This window comes from Saccostrea cucullata, unplaced genomic scaffold (genome assembly GCF_032062105.1).
Source record: "Saccostrea cucullata isolate Sc308-1 unplaced genomic scaffold, CSIRO_AGI_Scuc_v1 ctg870, whole genome shotgun sequence".
NCBI lineage: Eukaryota > Metazoa > Mollusca > Bivalvia > Ostreida > Ostreidae > Saccostrea > Saccostrea cuccullata.
In genome coordinates, this window is record NW_026930195.1 from 375,343 (window position 1) to 400,054 (window position 24,712).

Below are 24,712 nucleotides of genomic sequence, written 5' to 3' on the forward strand. Positions count from 1 at the left end.
GAGTATTGTATTTATTGGACTTATCAAAAGACACAACAGTAAATCTGTGGAGTATTGTATTTATTGGACTTATTAAAAGACACAACAGTAAAGCTGTGGAGTATTGTATTTTCATGAGCCTATTAAAAGACCCGAAGGGCGTTATACTAGTAGTAGATTTGATCACTTACCGACTTCATGTCATACCCAATGAAACTCTAAAAATGATATTTTATTTCTTATATTTGACGTTTTTAGTCGTGTTACAAAGAAATATAGGCATAATGTCGACTCTGCTTTGGAAATGCGACATAACGTATCTATGACGTCATGTGACGTCACAATCGGAACTTTCCAAATGACTCGTGCAGTTTGCTTTTCATACTCAAGAAAGTCTGATCATGTGACCAACTGCATGTCATTGAAAATTGAATTTCACTTTTATTAGCATTGTCATATAAGGAAAGACATCAGCAAATGTAAATATTGTGAATTAAGCTTGTACTTCAATACATTATTCTAATTTTCATGAAATATTTGTAGTTTAGCCAATTAATTACTAGAACCTACTTTGTAGTTTAGCCAATTATTAGAAGCTACTTAACTTTCCTCACATTTCAAGTCCCTTTCTAATAGCCAGTAAATAGTAACTACGTAGCTTTACTAACATGTTGTAGTCAGTTACTAGCAGCTAGCTTTATTCATATTTTAAAGCAGTAACAAGTTGCCAGTTACTTTTAGGTAGATTTACTAACATGTCGTAGCCAGCTGCTACTAGTAACAAGCTTTATTCACATTTACTAGTACTAGTAGCCATTTACTAATAGCTACATATAACATCCACTTTTTGCAGCCAGCTACTAGCTATAGTAGCCAGTTACTGGTAACTTACTTTATATATCTGTACTCTCAACATGTAAACACAGAACCCGTTTGTCTTTATCATATTACAAGTCTCATTAATAAATGCGCATGGAATCTGCTGTTACTTTCAAGTTATACCTTACTAATCCCTTTATACAACTGAGATATATAATAAATCACAGTAGTATGAACAATAAAGGGGCGGGCATGATTCAGGTGTGGATTTATATTACAGTATAGTCTGATTGATGAAAGAAAGCATTTTTCTTTCTAAATTAGAAACTAAAAAAAAAAAAGAAGAAAATTAAAAAAAAAACATCAGCGAGTGTAATAGTAAATATCATATTTGTATCATTTATTTTCTAGAAGTGCTTGTTTACATTGAATATAACTTTTAAAAGTCCATTAAAACAATACAGATACAGAAGCTAAAGTATACAAGGATCTATAAAATTTCAGAGGGAGGATCACAATGTTTCGTCGGTGGATTCATTTTCACAAGAAACAGACGTTGTTAGTTTCTGTCACGATGTCTGTCAAAAGATTAAAATTGAACTTATTCTACTTCTTAAGTTATGTTTCTATTATAAATACATCACCTCTTAATGATTTGAACATGTTGAAGAAAGATTAAAAAAATAATCATGATAATGAAAAATCCAAATATGTCAATTAATAGCACAAAATCCAAATCTTATAAACAATAAAATCATGTAAGAACTAACTATAAAAATTAGCCAATCGATACACAGAAACAGGTGCGTGTTTTCAGTATATATAAGTAGCTTTTACACGTAGATGTGAATACTAAATCAATGGTCCAGAATGATGGAGAAAGTTTTCCTTTGTATTCTATTTGCAGTGGTATGTCTTGTATATCTTATTTTTTCTTCATATTTTTAGGTGAAGCCCTATAGAGAACTTTTATATCCTTTAGGACGTTCGATCCTGAGCTTTTGAGCGGATTTTAGTCAGTCCTTTATTTATAAAATTCTGCATCATTTTTAAGTTCGAACATTAAATGTGAATTCTACAATGCAAATTAAACTATATTCAATTAAAAAAAAATTGCGATTAAGGTAAGATTCTTCTCTGGTTTCTGACTAGATGAAACATTCAAAGTACATTTGCTTATATGTCTTATATATTTAGTTGTAAGAGAATTAAAAGCCCATATTTTTCTTTCCTCATCACAATTGTACAACTTTAAATAGAAATGGTAAACTGCATTTGAAAACTAGCTGGGACTATATTTTTGGCGGAATGGTGGCGTATGAAAATATCTTCTTTTCTGCCTCTCAAAATTATAATAGAACAATGAATTTAATTATGATTTTTACACAATCAAAGACTTCAAGAAATTTTCAAATGTAAGTTAAATTCTAAACTTTCAAAATATATCAAAATAAATATGATTTTCCAAACAAACTAGAACTATGTTAGCTTTTAAACGCTTCCAATCAAAGTACAAATTTGAGCCAAAAATCCAAAAAAGTATTTTTTTTTTTTTTTTTTTACATTTAGACTACTCTATTAAAATGATGAAAATAAAAAAAAGTTTTCCCATATAAAAATAACTAATGAATTATAACAGCACTGTTAATTTTAGATTCCTATTTTTCCATGCTGGTTGCACACAAAGTTGTTTTTTGCAGTGAAATGTGAAATGCCGGTTTTGAAAAATCTATTAAATTATTTCTTATGAATTCTTTCAACGAAGTATGACGAATATAGTAAATATATTTTGAAAATCCGGGAAAAAATTGAGCCAATTTTGACGAAAAATTGACATTGTTTTAGTAATATCTGAAAATTTACATCAAATATCCCCACTTTTGATGTTCTTTTCTAAATATTCAAGATAACTTTGACCTCTTTGCTTAAACTCAGAAAAAGTTTAAGACTTTAAAATAATTTTCTTGCTTATTAAATTTTCAACGCCAGAAAAATCCTGTTTTATAAGTGCAGAAAGGTCAAATAATTGAATATGCGAAGCATTTTGAAACTTTTTCTTAGTCACAATTTTAAAGTGTCTTTTTTTAAAATAGAGTTCATTTTGTTTCATGCTTTAATTGGATAAAAAATATTGGAGGGAAAATGTCGAAGATGTTTTTTTAAAGTAAGACACAAATTTCAGTGCAAAAAGGTCATATTAAATGTACTGTAGCGCCAAAAGAAGCATATGGACCCCCATGTTTTAAATTTGAATTTTGATTAAGCTATGTGTGTAGAAACTGAAAATATACTTGGCAAAAAAGTTTAAGACTTTAAATATCAGGATCCAACATCGTTAACAAAACGTCACAAGAAATGCTACACAACTTTGTAGAATTCTCTTTAATATTAAAATTGTTATGAAAATATAACGTCTCCAAAAAAGAAAAAAAAAACACGAAAAAGAATTATTTAGTACAATTCATATGTATGATATTAATTAATCATTAGCAAGAAGAAAAAAAGTTTACCTCCAATTGCATGTACAATGTATACGTACAATGTTATTGAAAAAGACATTCCAACAGAAAACAACCCACAGAAGATGATTCCACATTTACTTTTCTTTTTTAAACAATAGGATTGCTTAATCCTAGAAGCCATGTGATCCTACCTCAATTTTAATAGGGGGATATTTTATGCTCTATTCACGTACCTTTTTTTGTTTTGTTAATGGATTTTTTAGATTGATCACCATATGTGATGAAATATGGCCATAACGAAAAGAATTCAAACTCAAATTCCATTTAAGCAAAACAAGTTAAGGGCAGAGGAAACACAAACTTAAAGAAATCAAAGGGGGATCAGGTGCCATGGAGGAGTAATCTTCCCTTTCCATTGGTCATATCCGCCTTTTTCTCCATGTTATTAACGTATAAACGAAAACAATCCTTAGAGCTTTTTGGTGTAAATAACGACCCAATTATTAGTATGAAAAACATCTTTCAGGATTTGACTAATTGATAGATTGATTTTGCTGACAAAGTCATTGTATCGACCATAAACGAAGGATATGGTGATAACGACCAGTATTCAACATCCGAGGTTGGATGAGGTGCCACGGAGGAGTGAGCATACCCTGTCGAACGGTCACACCCGCCTTGTGCTCCTTGTCATGATCGGGAAATAACGGAAAATCCCTCATCAATTTAGTGTATAAGTAATGGTCTGACAATTAGTATGAAACGTCAGTCAGCATTTCAGTCTTTGGGAAATTGTATTTGCTGACGAAATGATGACTTTAGAAAAGACGGCTGATATTCTATTTCATCAGTGTGTTAGTTAATAGCGTGTCTCTTTTTAAAAATGAATCATACGTAGATCATCTTCTTTTCCATAATAGGTTGGTGGACAGAAAGACCGATTTAGCCCAAATCAACCCTCTATTGTGAAACCAGGGAGATGTCCGGTTTCTAATGAAATCACGCCTTGTGACTGTAACCTGGCGAACATTCGGTGTAATGGGGACCAAGACTGTCCCGGAGGTAGGTGCAATATCCAAGTAAAGTTACAGAATTTATCTGGCAAACGTTAGACAGTCTGTTCACAGAAGAATATTTTGGTGTTGACATGGAATTTCTTTCTCTCTAACCGTTTCAAGGAATGCAACACTTATATGCGATCAGTTGGATTTACTGAATAATACTGTAATTAAATAGAAACAAAACACATAACAGGATATTTTAATTAAATACGGAATAAAAGCATCTAGCACGACAGAAAAAAAAATCGGACAGTAAGTGTAGGCCAACCTTTGATATATTGTTTGTTTGCCCTCTCCTGACAAAGATGAAAAGATTCAGTATAGGTAGTTCGGGGTGAAAATTTTCGACAGAAAACGTCAATGCTGAATTTCCAAAATACATAGGCAATAAATGTTTCCTGGAGGTAAAAAATATCTATGTCAGGACAATACAAATATTTTAAGATTGACTTTTGTGATTTTTTAAATTTATTTAAAGTTCAGAAGTGCTGTTCTTTCGGCTGCGGGTGCAGAACACGATGTGAAGTTCCCGAGGGAGAAAAGAACAAGGGTGCGTAGTAACCTTTTTTTCCCTATAAATTAGCGCCTACAAAATCAAAGTAAAGATGAAACATGTGCAGTCTGTCACATTGTGAATTTCGACGGTAAACTTTGCTCCCATTTTTTCTATTTTCCATGTTTCTCTAGACTATGGAATACAACACTCTGTCTATTTCGACACAAATTTCGTCTTCTAGTGCATGTTGTCCCGTGGGGATCCGGGTTAGAATAGGTCCTCAGTACCCCCTTACTTGTCGTAAAAGGCGACTAAATGGGGCAGTCCTTCGGATGAGACCGTATAAACCGAGGCCCCGTGTCACAGCAGGTGTGGCACGATAAAGATCCCTCCCTGCTCAAAGGCCGTAAGTGCCGAGCATAGGCCTAAATTTGCAGCCCTTCAACGGCAATAGTGACGTCTCCATATCAGTGAAATATTCTGGAGAGGGACGTTAAACAGTATACAATCAATCAATCAATCTAGTGCATGTTGGATTACACAGGTTTGACTTTTTTTCAGTGCTCAACAAAAGTATTTGTCTCTCTAGTAGAAGAATTACCCTAAATAATCCACAAATAATTAAAATTTGAAATACGGAGCTAATTTAAGGAACGGTAATCAAGCCCAAAATTCCATTCAAACAATTAAAATCTTACGCAGAATAAGTACAGATATCTTCAATCATAGGATCAGGTGCCATAGAAGTGTAAGCAGCAGAAAAAAATGCAATTAATATTTTTTCTTCGAAAACACTTGTTTAAAAATGCATATATGTTTTGATATCCATTTGAGTAAAATTCTGGAATTTTGACTTATATTAGTTGATGAATAGAGAAACAGGTAAAAATCAAGATTTTGTTTTTCTGTAGTATACATTTTCAGGTTACTAGATTTATTTTATTGGAATGCATGTAAAATAGTAGATTTGCAGCATAAGGGTACCACTAATTTTAATTTTGATCTGTTACGGTAAATTTATTTTAAGCATATAGATATTCCGATACAATATATCACTAACATATTTGGTAGTAATACCTGAAGGAAAACATGCATATTGCGAATTCGCTATAATGGTTATACAAATTAGTTATACGGATATAACGAATTACGGATATAGCGAATTAAATTCTCAGGTCCCCAGGACTTCGCTATAACCGACTTTTACTGTATGAGGAAAACAGTAAATTCTATTTTTATCATTTGGGTATACATATAACATTTTATATACATTCTTTTTTTAGTATAGTTATAACAGTAAATACTTTTTTAATATGTCGGTATAATGATAAATTCTATTTTCAGTGTGTTGGTAAACTGATAAATTCTATTTTTAGTATATCGGTATAATGATAATTTTTTTTAGTACGTCTGTATAATGGTAAATCCTATTTTTAGTACGTCTGTATAACGGTAAATTCTATTTTTAGTGTGTCGGTATAACGGTAAATTCTATTTTTTAGTATGTCTATATAACGGTAAATTCTATTTTAAGTATGTCGGAATATAATGGTAAATTCTATTTTTAGTATGTCGGTTTAAGGAGGCTAGGGGGTCAACAAATTATTTTTTATTAACCACCAGATATAACTTAAATTTTAGGATATGATATCTTAAGCTGTCAACTATCATTCGGCAAAGGAAAGTTTCATAAATTTTAGCTTTGAAATTTTATCATTTTATTATATCTTTATATGGAGCTCTTCTTCTAATGGAGATGAAAATAGTCTAAAAATGGCTACGACCACCCAGCCCCCTCAACAATAATATTTATTTTTAGTATGTAGTATATTTATTTTTAGTATTTATAACGGTAAACTCTATTATTAGTATGTCGGTATATAATGGTAAATTTTATTATTAGTATGTCGGTATAACTGTAAATTCTATTTTTAGTATGTCAGTTTAACGGTAAATTCTATTTTTAGTATGTCGGTATAACGGTAAATTCTATTTTTAGTATGTCGGTATAACGGTAAATTCTATTTTTAGTATGTCGGTATAACGGTAATTTTTATTTTTAGTATGTCAGTATAACAGTAATTTTTGATTTTTAGTATGTCGGTATAACGGTAAATTCTACAAGGTTGGACAGAGTTTTCCCGCTGGGGATGGATGTAATAGATGCACCTGTAGATCCAACGGACAGGTTATCTGTACACTTATAGCGTGTGACACAAGTAAGTAATAGATGTAGGTTATCTGTACACTTATAGCGTAGGCTACAAGTAAGTAATAGATGTAGGTTATCTGTACACTTATAGCGTTTGTCACAAGTAAGTAATAGATGTATGTTATCTGTACACTTATAGCCTGTACCACAAGTAAATAATAGATGTAGGTTATCTGTACACTTATAGCGTTTGTCACAAGTAAGTAATAGATGTAGGTTATCTGTACTCTTATAGCATGTGTCACAAGTAAGTAATAGATGTAGGTTATCTGTACACTTATAGCGTGTGTCACAAGTAAGTAATAGATGTAGGTTATCTGTACTCTTATAGCGTGTGTCACAAGTAAGTAATAGATGTAGGTTATCTGTACTCTTATAGCGTGTGTCACTAGTAAGTAACAGATGTTGGTTATCTGTACTCTTATAGCGTGTGTCACTAGTAAGTAATAGATGTAGGTTATCTGTATACTTATAGCGTGTGTCACAAGTAAGCAATAGATGTAGGTTATCTGTACTCTTATAGCGTTTGTCACAGGTAAGTAATAGATGCAGGTTATCTGTACTCTTATAGCGTGTGTCACAAGTAAGTAATAGATGTAGGTTATCTGTACTCTTATAGCGTGTGTCACAAGTAAGTAATAGATTAGGATATCTGTACACTTATAGCGTGTGTCACAAGTAAGTAATAGATGTAGGTTATCTGTACTCTTATAGCGTGTGTCACAAGTAAGTAATAGATGTAGGTTATCTGTACTCTTATAGTGTATGTCACTAGTAAGTAATAAATGTAGGTTATCTGTGTTTTATAGTGTGTGCAGCAAGTAAGTAACAGATGTAGGTTATCTGTACTCTTATAGCGTGTGTCACAAGTAAGTAATAGATGTAGGTTATCTGTACACTTATAGCGTGTGCAGCAAGTAAGTAATAGATGTAGGTTATCTGTACACTTATAGCGTGTGACAAGTAAGTAACAGATATAGGTTATCTGTACTCTTATAGCGTGTCCCACAAGTAAGTAATAGATGTAGGTTATCTGTACACGTATAGCGTGTGTCACAAGTAAGTAACAGATATAGGTTATCTGTATACTGATAGTGTGTGCAGCAAGTAAGTAATAGATGTAGGTTATCTGTACTCTTATAGCGTGTCCCACAAGTAAGTAATAGTTGTAGGTTATCTGTACACTTATAGCGTGTGTCACAAGTAAGTAACAGATATAGGTTATCTGTACTCTTATAGCGTGTGTCAAAAGTAAGTAATAGATGTAGGTTATCTGTACTCTTATAGCGTGTGTCACAAGTAAGTAATAGATGTAGGTTATCTGTACACTAATATAGCGTGTACCACAAGTAAGTAATAGATGTAGGTTATCAGTACACTTATAGCGTGTGTCACAAGTAATAGATGTAGGTTATCTGTACTCTTATTGCGTGTGTCACAAGTAAGTAATAGATGTAGGTTATCTGTACTCTTATTGCGTGTGTCACAAGTAAGTAATAGATGTAGGTTATTTGTACACTTATAGCGTGTGCCACAAGTAAGTAATAGATATATGTTATCTGTACACTTATAGCGTTTGTCACAAGTAAGTAATAGATGTATGTTATCTGTACACTTATAGCCTGCACCACAAGTAAGTAATAGATGTAGGTTATCTGTACACTTATAGCGTTTGTCACAAGTAAGTAATAGATGTAGGTTATCTGTACTCTTATAGCGTGTGTCACAAGTAAGTAATAGATTAGGTTATCTGTACACTTATAGCGTGTGTCACAAGTAAGTAATAGATGTAGGTTATCTGTACTCTTATAGCGTGTGTCACAAGTAAGTAATAGATGTAGGTTATCTGTACTCTTATAGCGTGTGTCACTAGTAAGTAATAGATGTTGGTTATCTGTACTCTTATAGCGTGTGTCACAAGTAAGTAATAGATGTAGGTTATCTGTACACTTGTAGCGTGTGTCACAAGTAATAGATGTAGGTTATCTGTACTCTTATAGCGTTTGACACAAGTAAGTGATAGATGTAGGTTATCTGTACACTTATAGCGTGTGACAAGTAAGTAATAGATTTAAGTTATCTGTACACTTATAGCGTGTGACACAAGTAAGTAATAGATTAGGATATCTGTACACTTATAGCGTGTGTCACAAGCAAGTAATGGATGTAGGTTATCTGTACACTTATAGCGTGTGTCACAAGTAAGTAATAGATGTAGGTTATCTGTACTCTTATAGCGTGTGTCACAAGTAAGTAATAGATGTAGGTTATCTGTGCTCTTATAGCGTGTGTCACTAGTAAGTAATAGATGTAGGTTATCTGTATACTTATAGTGTGTGTCACAAGTAAGTAATAGATGTAGGTTATCTGTACACTTATAGCGTTTGTCACAAGTAAGTAATAGATTAGGTTATCTGTACACTTATAGCGTGTGTGACAAGTAAGTAATAGATGTAGGTTATCTGTACTCTTATAGCGTGTGTCACAAGTAAGTAATAGATGTAGGTTATCTGTACTCTTATAGCGTGTGTCACTAGTAAGTAATAGATGTAGGTTATCTGTACTCTTATAGCATGTGTCACTAGTAAGTAATAGATGTAGGTTATCGGTACACTTATAGTGTGTGTCACAAGTAAGTAATAGATGTAGGTTATCTGTATACTTATAGCATGTATCACAAGTAAGTAATAGATGTAAGTTATCTGTAGACTTATAGCGTGTGCCACAAGTAAGTAATAGATGTAGGTTATCTGTATACTTATAGTGTGTGTCAAAGTAAGTAACAGATGTAGGTTATCTGTACACTTATAACGTGTACCACAAGTAAGTAATAGATGTAGGTTATCTGTAGATTTATAGCGTGTACCACAAGTAAGTAATAGATGTAGGTTATCTGTACACTTATAACGTGTGTCACAAGTAAGTAATAGATGTAGGTTATCTGTACACTTATAGCGTGTACCACAAGTAAGTAATAGATGTAGGTTATCTGTAGACTTATAACGTGTGCCACAAGTAAGTAATAGATGTAGGTTATCTGTACACTTATAACGTGTACCACAAGTAAGTAATAGATGTAGGTTATCTGTAGACTTATAGCGTGTACCACAAGTAAGTAATAGATGTAGGTTATCTGTACACTTATAGCGTGTGCCACAAGTAAGTAATAGATGTAGGTTATCTGTACACTTATAGTGTGTGCAGCAAGTAAGTAACAGATGTAGGTTATCTGTACTCTTATAGCGTGTGTCACAAGTAAGTAATAGATGTAGGTTATCTGTACACTTATAGCGTGTGCCACAAGTAAGTAATAGATGTAGGTTATCTGTACACTTATAGCGTGTGACAAGTAGGTAACAGATATAGGTTATCTGTACTCTTATAGCGTGTCCCACAAGTAAGTAATAGATGTAGGTTATCTGTACACGTATAGCGTGTGTCACAAGTAAGTAACAGATATAGGTTATCTGTATACTGATAGTGTGTGCAGCAAGTAAGTAATAGATGTAGGTTATCTGTACTCTTATAGCGTGTCCCACAAGTAAGTAATAGTTGTAGGTTATCTGTACACTTATAGCGTGTGTCACAAGTAAGTAACAGATATAGGTTATCTGTACTCTTATAGCGTGTGTCACAAGTAAGTAATAGATGTAGGTTATCTGTACTCTTATAGCGTGTGTCACAAGTAAGTAATAGATGTAGGTTATCTGTACACTAATATAGCGTGTACCACAAGTAAGTAATAGATGTAGGTTATCTGTACACTTATAGCGTGTGTCACAAGTAAGTAATAGATGTAGGTTATCTGTACTCTTATAGCGTGTCCCACAAGTAAGTAATAGATGTAGGTTATCTGTACACTTAAAGCGTGTGTCACAAGTAAGTAATAGATGTAGGTTATCTGTACACTTATAGCGTGTGTCACAAGTAAGTAATAGATGTAGGTTATCTGTACACTTATAGCGTGTGTCACAAGTAAGTAATAGATGTAGGTTATCTGTACTCTTATTGCCTGTGTCACAAGTAAGTAATAGATGTAGGTTATTTGTACACTTATAGCGTGTGTCACAAGTAAGTAATAGATGTAGGTTATCTGTACTCTTATAGCGTGTGTCACAAGTAACAGATGTAGGTTATCTGTACTCTTATAGCGTGTGTCACAAGTAAGTAATAGATGTAGGTTATCTGTACTCTTATAGCGTGTGTCACAAGTAAGTAATAGATGTAGGTTATCTGTACTCTTATAGCGTGTGACACAAGTAAGTGATAGATGTAGGTTATCTGTACACTTATAGCGTGTGACACAAGTAAGTAATAGATGTAGGTTATCTGTACACTTATAGCGTAGGCCACAAGTAAGTAATAGTTGTAGGTTATTTGTACACTTATAGCGTGTGTCACAAGTAAGTAATAGATGGAGGTTATCTGTACACTTATAGCGTGTGTCACTAGTAAGTAATAGATGTAGGTTATTTGTACACTTATAGCGTGTGTCACAAGTAAGTAATAGATGTAGGTTATTTGTACACTTACAGCGTGTGACACAAGTATGTAATAGATGTAGGTTATTTGTACACTTATAGCGTGTGTCACAAGTAATAGATGTAGGTTATCTGTACTCTTATAGCATGTGTCACAAGTAAGTAATAGATGTAGGTTATCTGTACTCTTATAGCGTGTGACACAAGTAAGTAATAGATGTAGGTTATCTGTACACTTATAGCATGTGTCATAAGTAAGTAATAGATGTAGGTTATCTGTACTCTCATTGCCTGTGTCACAAGTAAGTAATAGATGTAGGTTATTTGTACACTTATAGCGTGTGTCAGAAGTAAATAAGAGATGTAGGTTATTTGTACACTTAAAGCTTGTGTCACAAGTAAGTAATAGATGTAGGTTATTTGTACACTTACAGCGTGTGACTCAAGTAAGTAATAGATGTAGGTTATCTGTACACTTATAGCGTAGGCTACAAGTAAGTAATAGATGTAGGTTATTTGTACACTTATAGCGTGTGTCACAAGTAAGTAATAGATGTAGGTTATCTGTACACTTATAGCGTGTGTCACTAGTAAGTAATAGATGTAGGTTATTTGTACACTTATAGCGTGTGTCACAAGTAAGTAATAGATGTAGGTTATTTGTACACTTACAGCGTGTGACACAAGTATGTAATAGATGTAGGTTATTTGTACACTTATAGCGTGTGTCACAAGTAATAGATGTAGGTTATCTGTACTCTTATAGCGTGTGTCACAAGTAAGTAATAGATGTAGGTTATCTGTACACTTATAGCGTGTGTCACTAGTAAGTAATAGATGTAGGTTATCTGTACACTTATAGCGTGTGTCACAAGTAAGTAATAGATGTAGGTTATCTGTACACTTATTGCGTGTGTCACAAGTAGGTAATAGATGTAGGTTATCTGTACACTTATAGCGTGTGTCACAAGTAAGTAATAGATGTAGGTTATCTGGTCACTTGTAGCATGTACCACAAGTAAGTAATAGATGTAGGTTATCTGTACACTTATAGCGTGTGCCACAAGTAAGTAACAGGAATCAATGATTTACACTTTTAACGTAGAACCTACGTCGTATGACATCATAACTAGTGAATGTGTTTAGTCTTTGCTAGATCCATTATGACGTCATACTTATATCAATATCACTTTTTCCCGTACTTTACAGCTTCAGTAGAAATGGTAGAAAATACTGCATTTTGAAATTCACAGAATTAAATTTAAAATCATGCTGAAAAAGTCTTAATTCAATTTATATATTTTTTGGTTAAAATGCTTAATGACAATATATTTCTGCATGGAATTAGAGAAACCTGTAGGCACCTTTCATTTACAGGATCTTGGCCTTAATGAAGTTGACAAATCCAAGATTATCTTGTGTAATGAAATTACATGTACATTGTATACAACTTACTGTTAAAATGTGAATGGTATGTAACTATTTTGAAGGAATGCAAAAATCCTAAGAAATCTTCAGTTGCCAACTAAAAAGTGTAATATATTGATGAAATGTGTCGAAGTCAAAGATGTACGTGTTGTAGATGGTGTGATCGTGTGTACATTTTTGTGATATCTATCATGAAATGATGTGCACTCCTTTTTTGTAATTATTTGTTTCTTATTCATATTCTTGGTGTTTGATTACAATTTTTTTTATTAAATATGATCTTTTTGAATAAAAAGTACAATTTAAGTTAAACATTTTTAATCTGAAAGTAACCCCAAACTAAATACCGTGTAAGTGCAAAAAGGTCAAGAAAATTAGCATCGGTAAATTACCTGTCTCTTATTAATTAGAGGCGAAAGGTATATATTTTAATCACTTTTCATAATCATTTGGGTATGTTCTTCATCATATTAAAGTTTGAAAACATTGTGACAAAGGGTTCTGAATAATATTGACAAATTTAGGGTCGAAATTTGACAAAAAATAATAGAGTTCATTAGCCTATATTTTCTTAAATGTGGACTTATCTTTTATGTCGATGGAATAAAAAGGAATTTATTATTGAGAAATACTGTTTAATACTGTTCAGTTAATAAAGTCAACGAACGACGATGTTTAGATAAGTATTTTTGAGATTTTTCATATTCTCTTTATGTCAAGTACCCCTAAAAATGACTGAAAATGTGTAGTCGCAGTATGTAAATACCATTCTATGTTTCACAGGCTGCACTACATTTAGTAACAAGGAAACATATCATGTGCTTTTGACTGATTAATAAGCGAGTGCTAATATTTCATTTTGAAAAGTTTGAAAATCTTGTGACAAAGACTTTTCCGACATAGGTTCTACCTTAAGTCAATTGTTAGAAATCAAACTTTCCCTTTATAAACCTTGTCTGAATCCCCAACTTAACTTTTGTTCAAACCACTCAATTCGTATTTGATATGTACTAATACTTCTATACAGTAATCACTTGAATGAATTTTTTTTATTTCAATTCACTGAAAACAAGTTCTGTTCTAAATGCGAACAAGCGTATATTTTTTTCTTCTAGGACATACGCATGCTTGTTGTCAAATACAAAGAGCTAACTAGGTACTACTTTACAATTTTAATTAATTCTATAATTTCTTATAGGATGTAGTTACAACTACAGGGCTTACAAACCCGGGCAGAGTTTCCCATCAATAGACGGTTGCAACAGATGTACGTGTGGAACTGATGGGCGTGTCAGCTGCACAGAACGAGCATGTATAAGGCGTAGGTATACAATAAGATGGGCGTGTCAGCTGCACAGAACGAGCATGTATAAGGCGTAGGTATACAATAAGATGGGCATGTCAGCTGCACAGAGAAAACATGTATAAGGCGTTAGTATACAATAAGATGGGCGTGTCAGCTGCACAGAAAGAACATGTATAAGGCGTAGGTATACAATAAGATGGGCGTGTCAGCTGCACAGAAAGAACATGTATAAGGCGTAGGTATACAATAAGATGGGCGTGTCAGCTGCACAAAACGAGCATGTATAAGGAGTAGGTATACAATAAGACGGGCGTGTCAGCTGCACAGAAAGAGCATGTATAAGGCGTAGGTATACAATAAGATGGGCGTGTCAGCTGAACAGAACGAGTATGTATAAGGCATATGTATACAATAAGAAGGGCGTGCCAGCTGCACAGAAAGAACATCTATAAGGTGTAGGTATACAATAAGATGGGCGTGTCAGCTACACAGAACGAGAATGAATAAGGCGTAGGTTAATAATAAAATGGGCGTGTTAGCTGCACAGAACGATCATGTAAAAGGCGTAGGTATATAATAAGATAGGCTTGTCAGCTGCACAAAATGAGCATGTATAAGGCGTAGGTATACAATAAGATGGGCAGCCGTACAGAACGAGCATGTATAAGGCATAGGTATATAATAAGATGGGCGTGTCAGCTGCACAGAAAGAGCATGTATAAGACGTCGGTATATAATAAGATGGGCGTATCAGCTGCACAGAATGAGCCTGTAAAAGGTGTAGGTATATAATAAGATGGGCTGTATAGAAAGAGCATGTATTAGGCGTAGGTATACATTTAGATGGGCGTGTCAACTGAACAGAGAGAACATGTATTAGGTATACAATAAAGTAGTACGTAAAGATATAAAGGGCCTGTCAGTCGTGCAGAAAGAACGTACATTAAGTGTATGTATACAATAGTAGTACTAGTATATGTGGAGCATATGGGTGTGTCAAACACTTCATACAGTAGGAGAAGGCATACAAAATTTAGTCAAATTATCTTTAAAAAATGACTTCAAAATTGACCAGATTTTAAATGTTACATCAAGCGGATAAAAAAGTGCGTCATTGTGACGTAGATAACACAGGTTATACGATGAAACTAGTTTTTATCCAGTCAAATGACGTAGTAGAAACAATATTGAATCATGTATATTTAGCTAGTGTAAACCAAGTTTTGTAAATTTACATAAATGAAAAGCAGATAATTTCAGTGATTCGTAGAAAAATATTGTTTTTAATGGAATTGATTTCATGGCTGAAGAAATGCTAATTCATAATTTTGTTTTTGAAATTAAGTAATTCGTGGAGAACATTATGGTAGGTTTTCTAGTCCACGAACACTTCAAAGTTAACCAAATTAAATATAAGTGATTCTACAGTAGTTAATAAAAACATCATACATTTTTTGTACATGTGATTCATAGACTTTATTTTTCCTTTTACATTTGAAGACTGAACAATATACGTATTTAATACATTACACATTTTATTTCATGTTCTTTTGAGCGTCTTTGAATTAATTGATAGTTGTAGTTTGTAGACATTTCGGGAGGGTTTTCATTGTGGGATAGAGTTTGTGTTATTTGTAGATTGCATATATAACATGATGTATTACATGTACTACAGAGCTTGTTATATTTGTAGGTTGTATGTATAACGTGACGTATTATATCAGAGCTTGTTATATGTTGTTTTATGTCGTAGATATAACGGCAGGTATTATAAAGTGGGTCAGAGTTTGTTATATTTATAGGTTGTAGATATAACGGCAGGTATTACAAAGTGGGACAGAGTTTGTTTTATTTATAGGTTGTAGATATAACAGTAGGTATTATAAAATGGGTCACAGTTTGTTACATTTGTAGGTTGTAGATATAACGGCAGGTAATATAAAGTGGGTCAGAGTTTGTTATATTTGTAGGTTGTAGATATAATGGCAGATATTACAAAGTGGGACAGAGTTTCCCCTCTATTGATGGATGTAACAGATGTTCCTGTGGCTCTAATGGTCGCGTATTCTGTACATTAAGGGCCTGTATTAATCGTAAGTAAAGTAAATGTTGCTGTGGCTCTAATGGTCGCGTATTCTGTACACTAAGGGCCTGTATTAATCGTAAGTAAAGTAAATGTTGTAGCAGCTCTTATGGAGCGTACTCTGTACACTAAGAGCCTGTATTAATCGTAAGTAAAGTTAATGTTGCTGTGGCTCTAATGGTCGCGTATTCTGTACACTAAGGGCCTGTATTTAACGCAAGTAACGTAAATGTTGCTGTGGCTCTAATGGTCGTGTACTGTACAGCAGGAAATTAACTCGCGGAGTTAATTTTCGCTATATTCGCGGAAAATGAAATTCCGCGAATTCAACATACAGTGAATAATTCTTAAAAAGTTTTATAAGGATAAATTGAATTTTTATTATTTTCTGTGATTAGATGTAGACTGTCTTTATAATTATGCGAGTGTCTGGATCAATTACAAACACGTAGTTGTTGCTGTTATTAAAGCTTATTAATTAAGTAATTCCTTTCTATACTAACGATTAATTTTGCCATCTAGTAGACGTGCGATGTAATTATTTAATAAAACAGGCTTGTTTAATTTCACCCGTGCGTATCACGCAGTCATTACCTTTAATCAAGGCATTTACTTTGTAAACAGGGTAACGACAATTAATTAATTTCAATTATATGATTAAAAGTTCAACATTTTTACTACGGTATAAATTTTTTTCTGATTTGGACCCGCAAATAAAAAAAATTCAATGCGTAGCATTATTTTGACTTCAAATCGGGATCAGTCCGGTGTTTCATTATTATGCAATCGGGATCAAAATCGCCACAATATTATTAGTTACACAGTCAGGTAGTGACCTAATACGGATTCATACAGGGTGTGAAATGGAAATCCATATTGGGCGAGAAATAGCAGTTCAAACAATATATACCTTCAGAAAAATGCTTGCAAGTACTGTTTAAGAAATTTATGGTTTTTCCTTTTCCGCGAATTCAAACTACCACGATTTGCTGAAAATTGAACAAATCGCGATCTTTTCCGACCGCGATTTTAACCTGCTATACAGTACTGTGTACACTAAGGGGCTGTATTAAACGTAAGTTAATGTTGCTGTGGTTCTAATGGTCGTGTATTGTGTACACTAAGGACCTCTATTAAACATAAGTAAAGTAAATGCTGCTGTGGCTCGAATGGTCGCGTATTCTGTACACTAAGGGCCTGTATAAAACGTAAGTTAAGTAAATGTTGCTGTGGATCTAATGGTCGCGTATTCTGTACACAAAGAGCCTGTATAAAACGTAAGTAAAGTAAATGTTGCTCTGACTCTTATGGAGCGTGTATTCTGTACACTAAGAGCCTGTATTAATCGTAAGTAAAGTAATTGTTGCTGTGACTCTTATGGAGCGTGTATTCTGTACACTAAGGGCCTGTATTAATCGTATACGTAAGTAAAGTAAATGTTGCTGTGGCTCTTATGCAGTGTGTATTCTGTACACTAAGGGCCTGTATTAATCGTTAGTACAGTAAATGTTGCTGTGACTCTAATGGACGCGTATTCTGTACACTAAGGGCCTGTATTAATCGTTAGTACAGTAAATGTTGCTGTGACTCTAATGGACGCGTATTCTGTACACTAAGGGCCTGTATTAATCGTAAGTAAAGAAAATGTTGATGTGGCTCTTATGGAGCGTGTATTCTGTACACTAAGGGCCTGTATTAAACGTAAGTAAATAAATGATGCTGTGGTTCTATTGAACGTTTATTGTGTACACTAAGAGCCTGTATTAAACGTAAGTTAATGTTGCTGAGGCTGTAATGGTCGTGTATTCTGTACACTAACGGTCTTTATTAAACTTAATTTAATGTTGCTGTGGTTCTAATGAACGTGTATTGTGTACACTAAGAGCCTGTATTAATATTAAGTACAGTAAATGTTCCTGTTGCTCCAATGGGCACGTATTCTGTACACTATGGGCCTCTATTAAACGTAAGTTAATGTTGCTGTGTCTCTAATGGTCGCGTATTCTGTACACTAAGAGCCTGTATTAAACGTAAGTAAAGTAAATCGACGCCGTGGAATTGTAAGGTCGTAAGTGCCACTTACGACCTTATAGTGATTTTTAGATATTCAATATGCGAACATTAGATCACATCTCCTGACAAAAAATGGTGGTTATATTCCAAATAGTTACCATGGTAACACTAAATATTATTTTGTCGTATCTACAACGCATCGATATGAAAGGTTGTAAGTGGCACATACGACATTATTTGGTACAATGGAGTTAAAATTGAATGGTTGTATGTGGTAGATACGACCTTTAATTAAAACTTCCGTAACTATTTTTAAACATTGTTTGCCGATTTTGTATGCATGTAATAACAGAGTATTGCATTGTTGAACAAATTGCTTTCGATATGAAAATTACATTGATAAAAAATAATACTTCAGAAGTTACAAGTTTATAAGAAATTATTATACAAGTATTAACATATTTCTGCCTCAATATAGAATTGGTACTTTAAATATATTACGTTTTGTTTACATGTGATATTTTTGACAGGAATTGTATTCTCCATAAGAAAGCAAAGCAAATTAATACATTCCTGAATGTACTAGGTCTATATAAATACCCAAAGACGTGTTTAAGAATGTATTTTATTTGGAAATAGCTACTTTTCGCCAAAAGCGCTAAATTGAACAAATATTTAATTGTAATAAGTTTACAGTGTTTAAAAAAATGTAAGTTTATCATATTCTAAGTAAAATTCATAAGGTATTTACAGTCTTAAATGTAACTAAGAACATACTTTTTATTTTTTTTGTGATACCTGCACCCAAGTAAAAAACAAATGTTATTTAAAGATTATACGAGGGTTGATCCAAAAGTAATGTCACAACTTTGATAAAATTGGTATAAATCGACGTAAAGCAACAAAATTAAACATGATAGAAGCTTTATTTATTTCAAATCAGACCTGAAAAATTCAAAGAAATATGTTGTATACTTTCCAAAATATCGGATTTTAAACAAAATGCGTTCTTGGTAGTCGCCGCGCCTAAATACAACGTCATATGACAGATACGCACCGTCATACTTTTAAGCGTTTCCCCTTCGTTTCATTAAAAAAATATTTGCGATTCGCAAACACTTACACCAATTCCACTTTCTTTAAGAATTTTCGGTACCTTTCTACACTCACTCTTTTCATAATTAAGCCCTTTGTCAAAATCTTTTAAACAGTAGCATAAGACAAATTTAAAAAATCACATGTCAATCTATGCGTATGTCTTTTTTGACAGCGTCAGACACCATTTAACGTTTCTGCCCGATCTCCTATCGGTCTTTTTGTCCTCTGTTGATCATTCAGTGACCAATCACCCGCCAAAATTGCTGAATCTATCTATAAAGAAGTCTCTTATTTACATTCTTTATTCAGTAAGTCTAATTAATTAAAGTAATTGTCGCTAGTGATGATTCCCATATTTTAAAGCAAAAATGCGTTACAAATCGTCGAGCCGTTTTTTCCCATTTCGACAATCCCTTTGTTCAATTCAGCAAAGTAAAACAACAATGTTTATGATCACAAATAAGAATGCCGTCATTTAATTTTCACTTAAAGACTAGAAAATGATGAGAACTGTGTCCTTTAAAAAATTGGGAGATAAGTTGCTTTTTCTAATGTGTTTGTCTTTTTCATTCTAAGAAAAAATACAACTTTGAAATGTGACGTTCCGTTGTGACGCGGCGACACCCCCTATGCTCTATGATTTACACATCTATAAAATAAATTCAAATAAACATTATTGAATTAAAATTTCAATATAAATTAGATTTACATTTATGCATCTTTTGATATAATTGTATTTGATAATGCGACCCAAATATAAAGGATATGGACACTGTGACATTACTTTAGGATCAACCCTCGTATTAAGCAACTTTTCAACTAAAACTAAAACAAGAAGTTATAGGGCTCTTTAAAGTGATATACACTAAAGTTGATGTAATTTGTGAGTATATTTCACTTGCGAACGTTTTACACCATATTATTATTTTTTTTATTCAGGTGCGATTAAGTTATACTGAATATATTATGTACATGATACAAATACGAGAATTATTCTAAAACAATCATTAAAATTTACTTTGATACTAAGAAAACCAACTCTTAAATGAATATGAAAGAAACAATAATTTTCAGTTAAAATTGTAATTATGATGATAGTATGACATATTTAAATTATCAGAGAAAAAAATAACAGTGAGAAGAATTCTCTAAAAAATTCGTTTAAAACCTTTGAAATAAAGAAGCAAAAAGTTTAACTAAATTTCAGAGATAGAAAGAGTATAAGAAAAGTCCCTCTCTTTAAATGGGCCAACTTTTCAGGAATATAAGATACAAACAATCAGAAGATGACAGCTAGCTTAAAGACAAAAACCTAATATAAAACAAGCCATAAAAATTCAAAGTAATGAACTATGTTGATCATATTTGCTTTCCAAAATATTTGGTTAAAATTGTTAAACTCTAATGTTGAGAGGGGGGATACAAGAATTTTAAAATGAAGACATCCTTTTAATCACAAAAGGTGATAGATTTTTTTTTATCTAGATGAAAATTAAACTGGTATTTTTGAAAACAAGTTTTTTTCATGAAAATTCACGCTCATTGTTATCATGTGGCAGTAAAATGTTTATGTTAAACCATATTTGAATGATGCAAGCTTATATCACTGGAACTTAAAAAAGAACAAAAAAGAAACTGCACCAATACAGGTGTATCTAATGATACAGAAAAAGGATATGGAGATAACGAACAGTATTCAATATCAAAGTCCATAAAACAATACAAAAATAGGAGCAGAGCAAACACGGACCTCCGAAACATCAGAGGTGGGATCTGGTGCCATGGAGGAGTGAGCATCGCCTGCTGACCGGTCACACCCGCTGTGTGCTCCTTGTCATGATCGGGAAATAACGGGAAAATTCGTCGTCAATTCAATTGATCTGATGCCTTGACATTATAAAGAAAGGAAAATACTCATAAATCTAGTAAAAAAAAAAATTCTTATATCAGCACAAGTAGTTGTCTGCATTGCTTACTTTAGCAAAAGGTATTAACTTTGAATTTCAAAACAAAATAAGGCTATACAACGTTATATTGAGGGTTTCTATGAAATGAAACTGAAAAAAATGGTTGTTGGGAAATTATATCAAGTTGAACATGGAGATAACGAACAATATTTCCATTTCTAATTTTTTTTCTCTGTGATAACTAATTGAAAGTTGGGGGGAGTTTTTTTCTTAATAATACTGCTGGAATGTAAATTAGGCAGGTCGATAGGTCAGCAGCTAAGGAGGCCTAATACGCATGCAAATCTCGTGCGCATCTGTCTCTGTGTCTGACGCTAAGGAGGCCAAATATGCATGTAAATCTCGTGCGGCTGCCTTTGGGTTTGACGTCAGTGTGTGAGGACTATTGAAATTGGCTTGGAAGTCCTCGTGTACTCTAAATCTATTAATCTACATTTTTAAAGTCTAAGTCTACAATTTTATTTCACAATAAACATGATGAAATGGAAATATAAGGAATGTTCTAGTTAGGAGATGCCAGGGACATCAACAATTCTGAAACATGGGATAATTTTAGCATAACGGGCTTTGCCCGTTATGCAAATTATCCCATGTTTCCCACTATTGTTGATGCCCTGGCATACTCTCCTAACTAGACAGTGATTCCTTAATTATCTAAACTCAAAGTCAGTTTAAACTGCACAATTCGGAAGCAGGGCAAACACGAACCCAAACAAATATCAGAGGGGGGATCAGGTACCCGTTGGGGAGTAAGAATCCTATGTTGAATGGTCACATCCGCAATGTGCTCCTTGTCATGATCGGATAAAACGAAAAATCTACAGAAATTTCAATGTGTAAATAAATGAATCTAAATGCAAAATATGGCATGAAGTTATTTGCATACATTATTTAAATTAACTGCGCCTGGCAACAAAGAAATTTGCAATTCTGTAGTGTTTGCCGTATTGTGTAACAAAGTTACAAATTGGCATCATCACTTGTAATTATTTTAAGAGAGGGCATTTGCAAAAGAGAATTCACACAATGTTTCAAAATGTATTATGTGGCACATAAAACCAGAGATAGCACTCTCTTACAACCAAATTCTTAAGATAAACCCGAAGCGGATGAGAGGACAAGTTTTTTTTTTTGCCTGCTGTATCATTGAAATGACATATAAATATTCCACAGTACAGTGATGTAATTGGGACATTTCTATCATATTGATATTTTTCAGTTTGATTATGTTCTTTATCTACTTTCCTTTAATGTTAATACATGCTAAAGTTTGAAAAGAAACGTACATTGTATTTTTACATTTACAATTTCCGATCGTTTTCACTCAAATGGGAATCTTAGAATGTCTTGTATTTTTATATCAAGTGTTTTAGGGTAATTATTTTTTGGTATCTATTTCTAACAAAAAATTCTATTATAAACGAATGATTTAATAAGATGTTGAAACGTCGGAAGTGCCACTTACGACCTAAAACTGGTTGTTTTATTGCGTAATCTTTCAACAATAAGGTCGTAAGTGGCAGTTACGACAATTCATATCTGTATTGCTAAATACTTAAAGGTCGTATCTGCAAAATATTTGCCTGTATTAACTATTTTCATGCATTAATCAAATTAAAGATGTGTTCTCTTGTGTCCTAAAAAGAAAATAAAACAGCCTTTAACTTAAGATCCACAGTCGTGTAATATATTCTTTGAAAAACAGTTTTTATTGCCTCCTGTAAAATACCAAAATTCCACATACGACCTTTCATTTCCACGGCGTCGAAATGTTGTTGTGGCTCCAATGGTCGCGTATTCTGAACACTAAGTGCCTGTATTAAACGTAAGTAAAGTAAATGTTCCTGTGGTTCTAATGGTCGTGTATTGTGTACACTAAGGACCTGTATTAAACATAAGTAAAGTAAATGTTGCTATGGCTCTAATGGTCGCGTATTTTGTATACTAAGGGCCTGTATTAAACGTAAGTTAATGTTGCTGAGGCTCTAATGGTCGTGTATTCTGTACACAAAGGGCCTGTATTAAACGTAAGTAAAGTTAATGTTACAGTTGCTCTAATGGTCGCGTATTCTGTACACTAAGGGCCTGTATTAAAAATAAGTAAAGTAAATGTTGCTGTGGTTCTAATGGTCGCGTAATTTGTACACTAAGGGCCTATATTAAACATGAGTAAAGTAAATGTTGCTGTGGTTCTAATGATCACGTATTCTGTACATTAAGGGCCTGTATTAAACATAAGTAAAGTAAATGTTGCTGTGGCTCGAATGGTAGCGTATTCTGTACACTAAGGCCTGTATAAAACGTAAGTAAAGTAAATGTTGCTGTGACTCTTGTGGAGCGTGTATTCTGTGCACTAAGGGCATGTGTTAATCGTAAGTAAAGTTAATGTTGCTGTGGCTCTAATGGTCGTGTATTTTGTACACTGAGGGCCTGTATTTAACGTAAGTAAAGTAAATGTTGCTGTGGCTCTAATGGTCGTATCTTCTGTACAGTGAGGGCCTGTATTAATCGTAAATAAATGTTGCTGTGGTTCTAATGAACGTGTATTGTGTACACTAAGAGCCTGTATTAAACGTAAGTTAATGTTGCTATGGCTCTAATGGTCGTGTATTCTGTACACAAAGGGCCTGTATTAAACGTAAGTAAAGTTAATGTTACAGTTGCTCTAATGGTCGCGTATTCTGTACACTTAGAGTCTTTATTAAACGTAAGTTAATGTTACTGTGGTTCTAATGAACGTGTATTGTGTACAATAAGAGCCTGTATTAATCATAAGTACAGTAAATGTTCCTGTGGTTCCAATGGGCACGTATTCTGTAAACTATGGGCCTCTATTAAAAGTAAGTTAATGTTGCAGTTGCTCTAATGGTCGCGTATTCTGTACACTAAGAGTCTTTATTGAACGTAAGTTAACGTTACTGTGGTTCTAATGGTCGTGTATTGTGTACACTAAGGACCTGTATTACACATAAGTAAAGTAAATGTTGCTGTGGCTCTAATGGTCGTGTATTCTGTACACAAAAGGCCTGTATTAGACAAAAGTGAAGTAAATGTTGCTGTGGCTCTAAACGTCGTGTATTCTGTACACTAAGGGCCTCTATTAAACATAAGTAAAGTAAATGTTGCTGTGGCTCGAATGGTAGCGTATTCTGTACACTAAGGCCTGTATAAAACGTAAGTAAAGTAAACGTTGCTGTGACTCTTGTGGAGCGTGTATTCTGTGCACTAAGGGCATGTATTAATCGTAAGTAAAGTTAATGTTGCTGAGGCTCTAATGGTCGTGTATTTTGTACACTGAGGGCCTGTA

At 33.4% G+C, this 24,712-nt stretch overlaps 1 protein-coding gene across 1 annotated transcript in view; it reads left to right on the top strand.

Annotated features, from left to right (window-relative positions):
- The first annotated feature begins 1,657 nt into the window (after positions 1-1,657).
- LOC134283227 (uncharacterized) overlaps positions 1,658-24,712 on the top strand; it is a 29,203-nt gene continuing 6,148 nt past the window's right edge. The window contains exons 1-9 of the mRNA XM_062765675.1: positions 1,658-1,707; positions 4,181-4,322; positions 4,800-4,871; positions 6,914-7,036; positions 9,794-9,804; positions 12,450-12,480; positions 14,137-14,259; positions 15,938-16,023; positions 16,215-16,306. Of these exons, the coding sequence (XP_062621659.1) occupies positions 1,669-1,707; positions 4,181-4,322; positions 4,800-4,871; positions 6,914-7,036; positions 9,794-9,804; positions 12,450-12,480; positions 14,137-14,259; positions 15,938-16,023; positions 16,215-16,306 (719 nt within the window). The 5' untranslated portion in view covers positions 1,658-1,668. The remainder of the gene's footprint in view (positions 1,708-4,180; positions 4,323-4,799; positions 4,872-6,913; positions 7,037-9,793; positions 9,805-12,449; positions 12,481-14,136; positions 14,260-15,937; positions 16,024-16,214; positions 16,307-24,712) is intronic.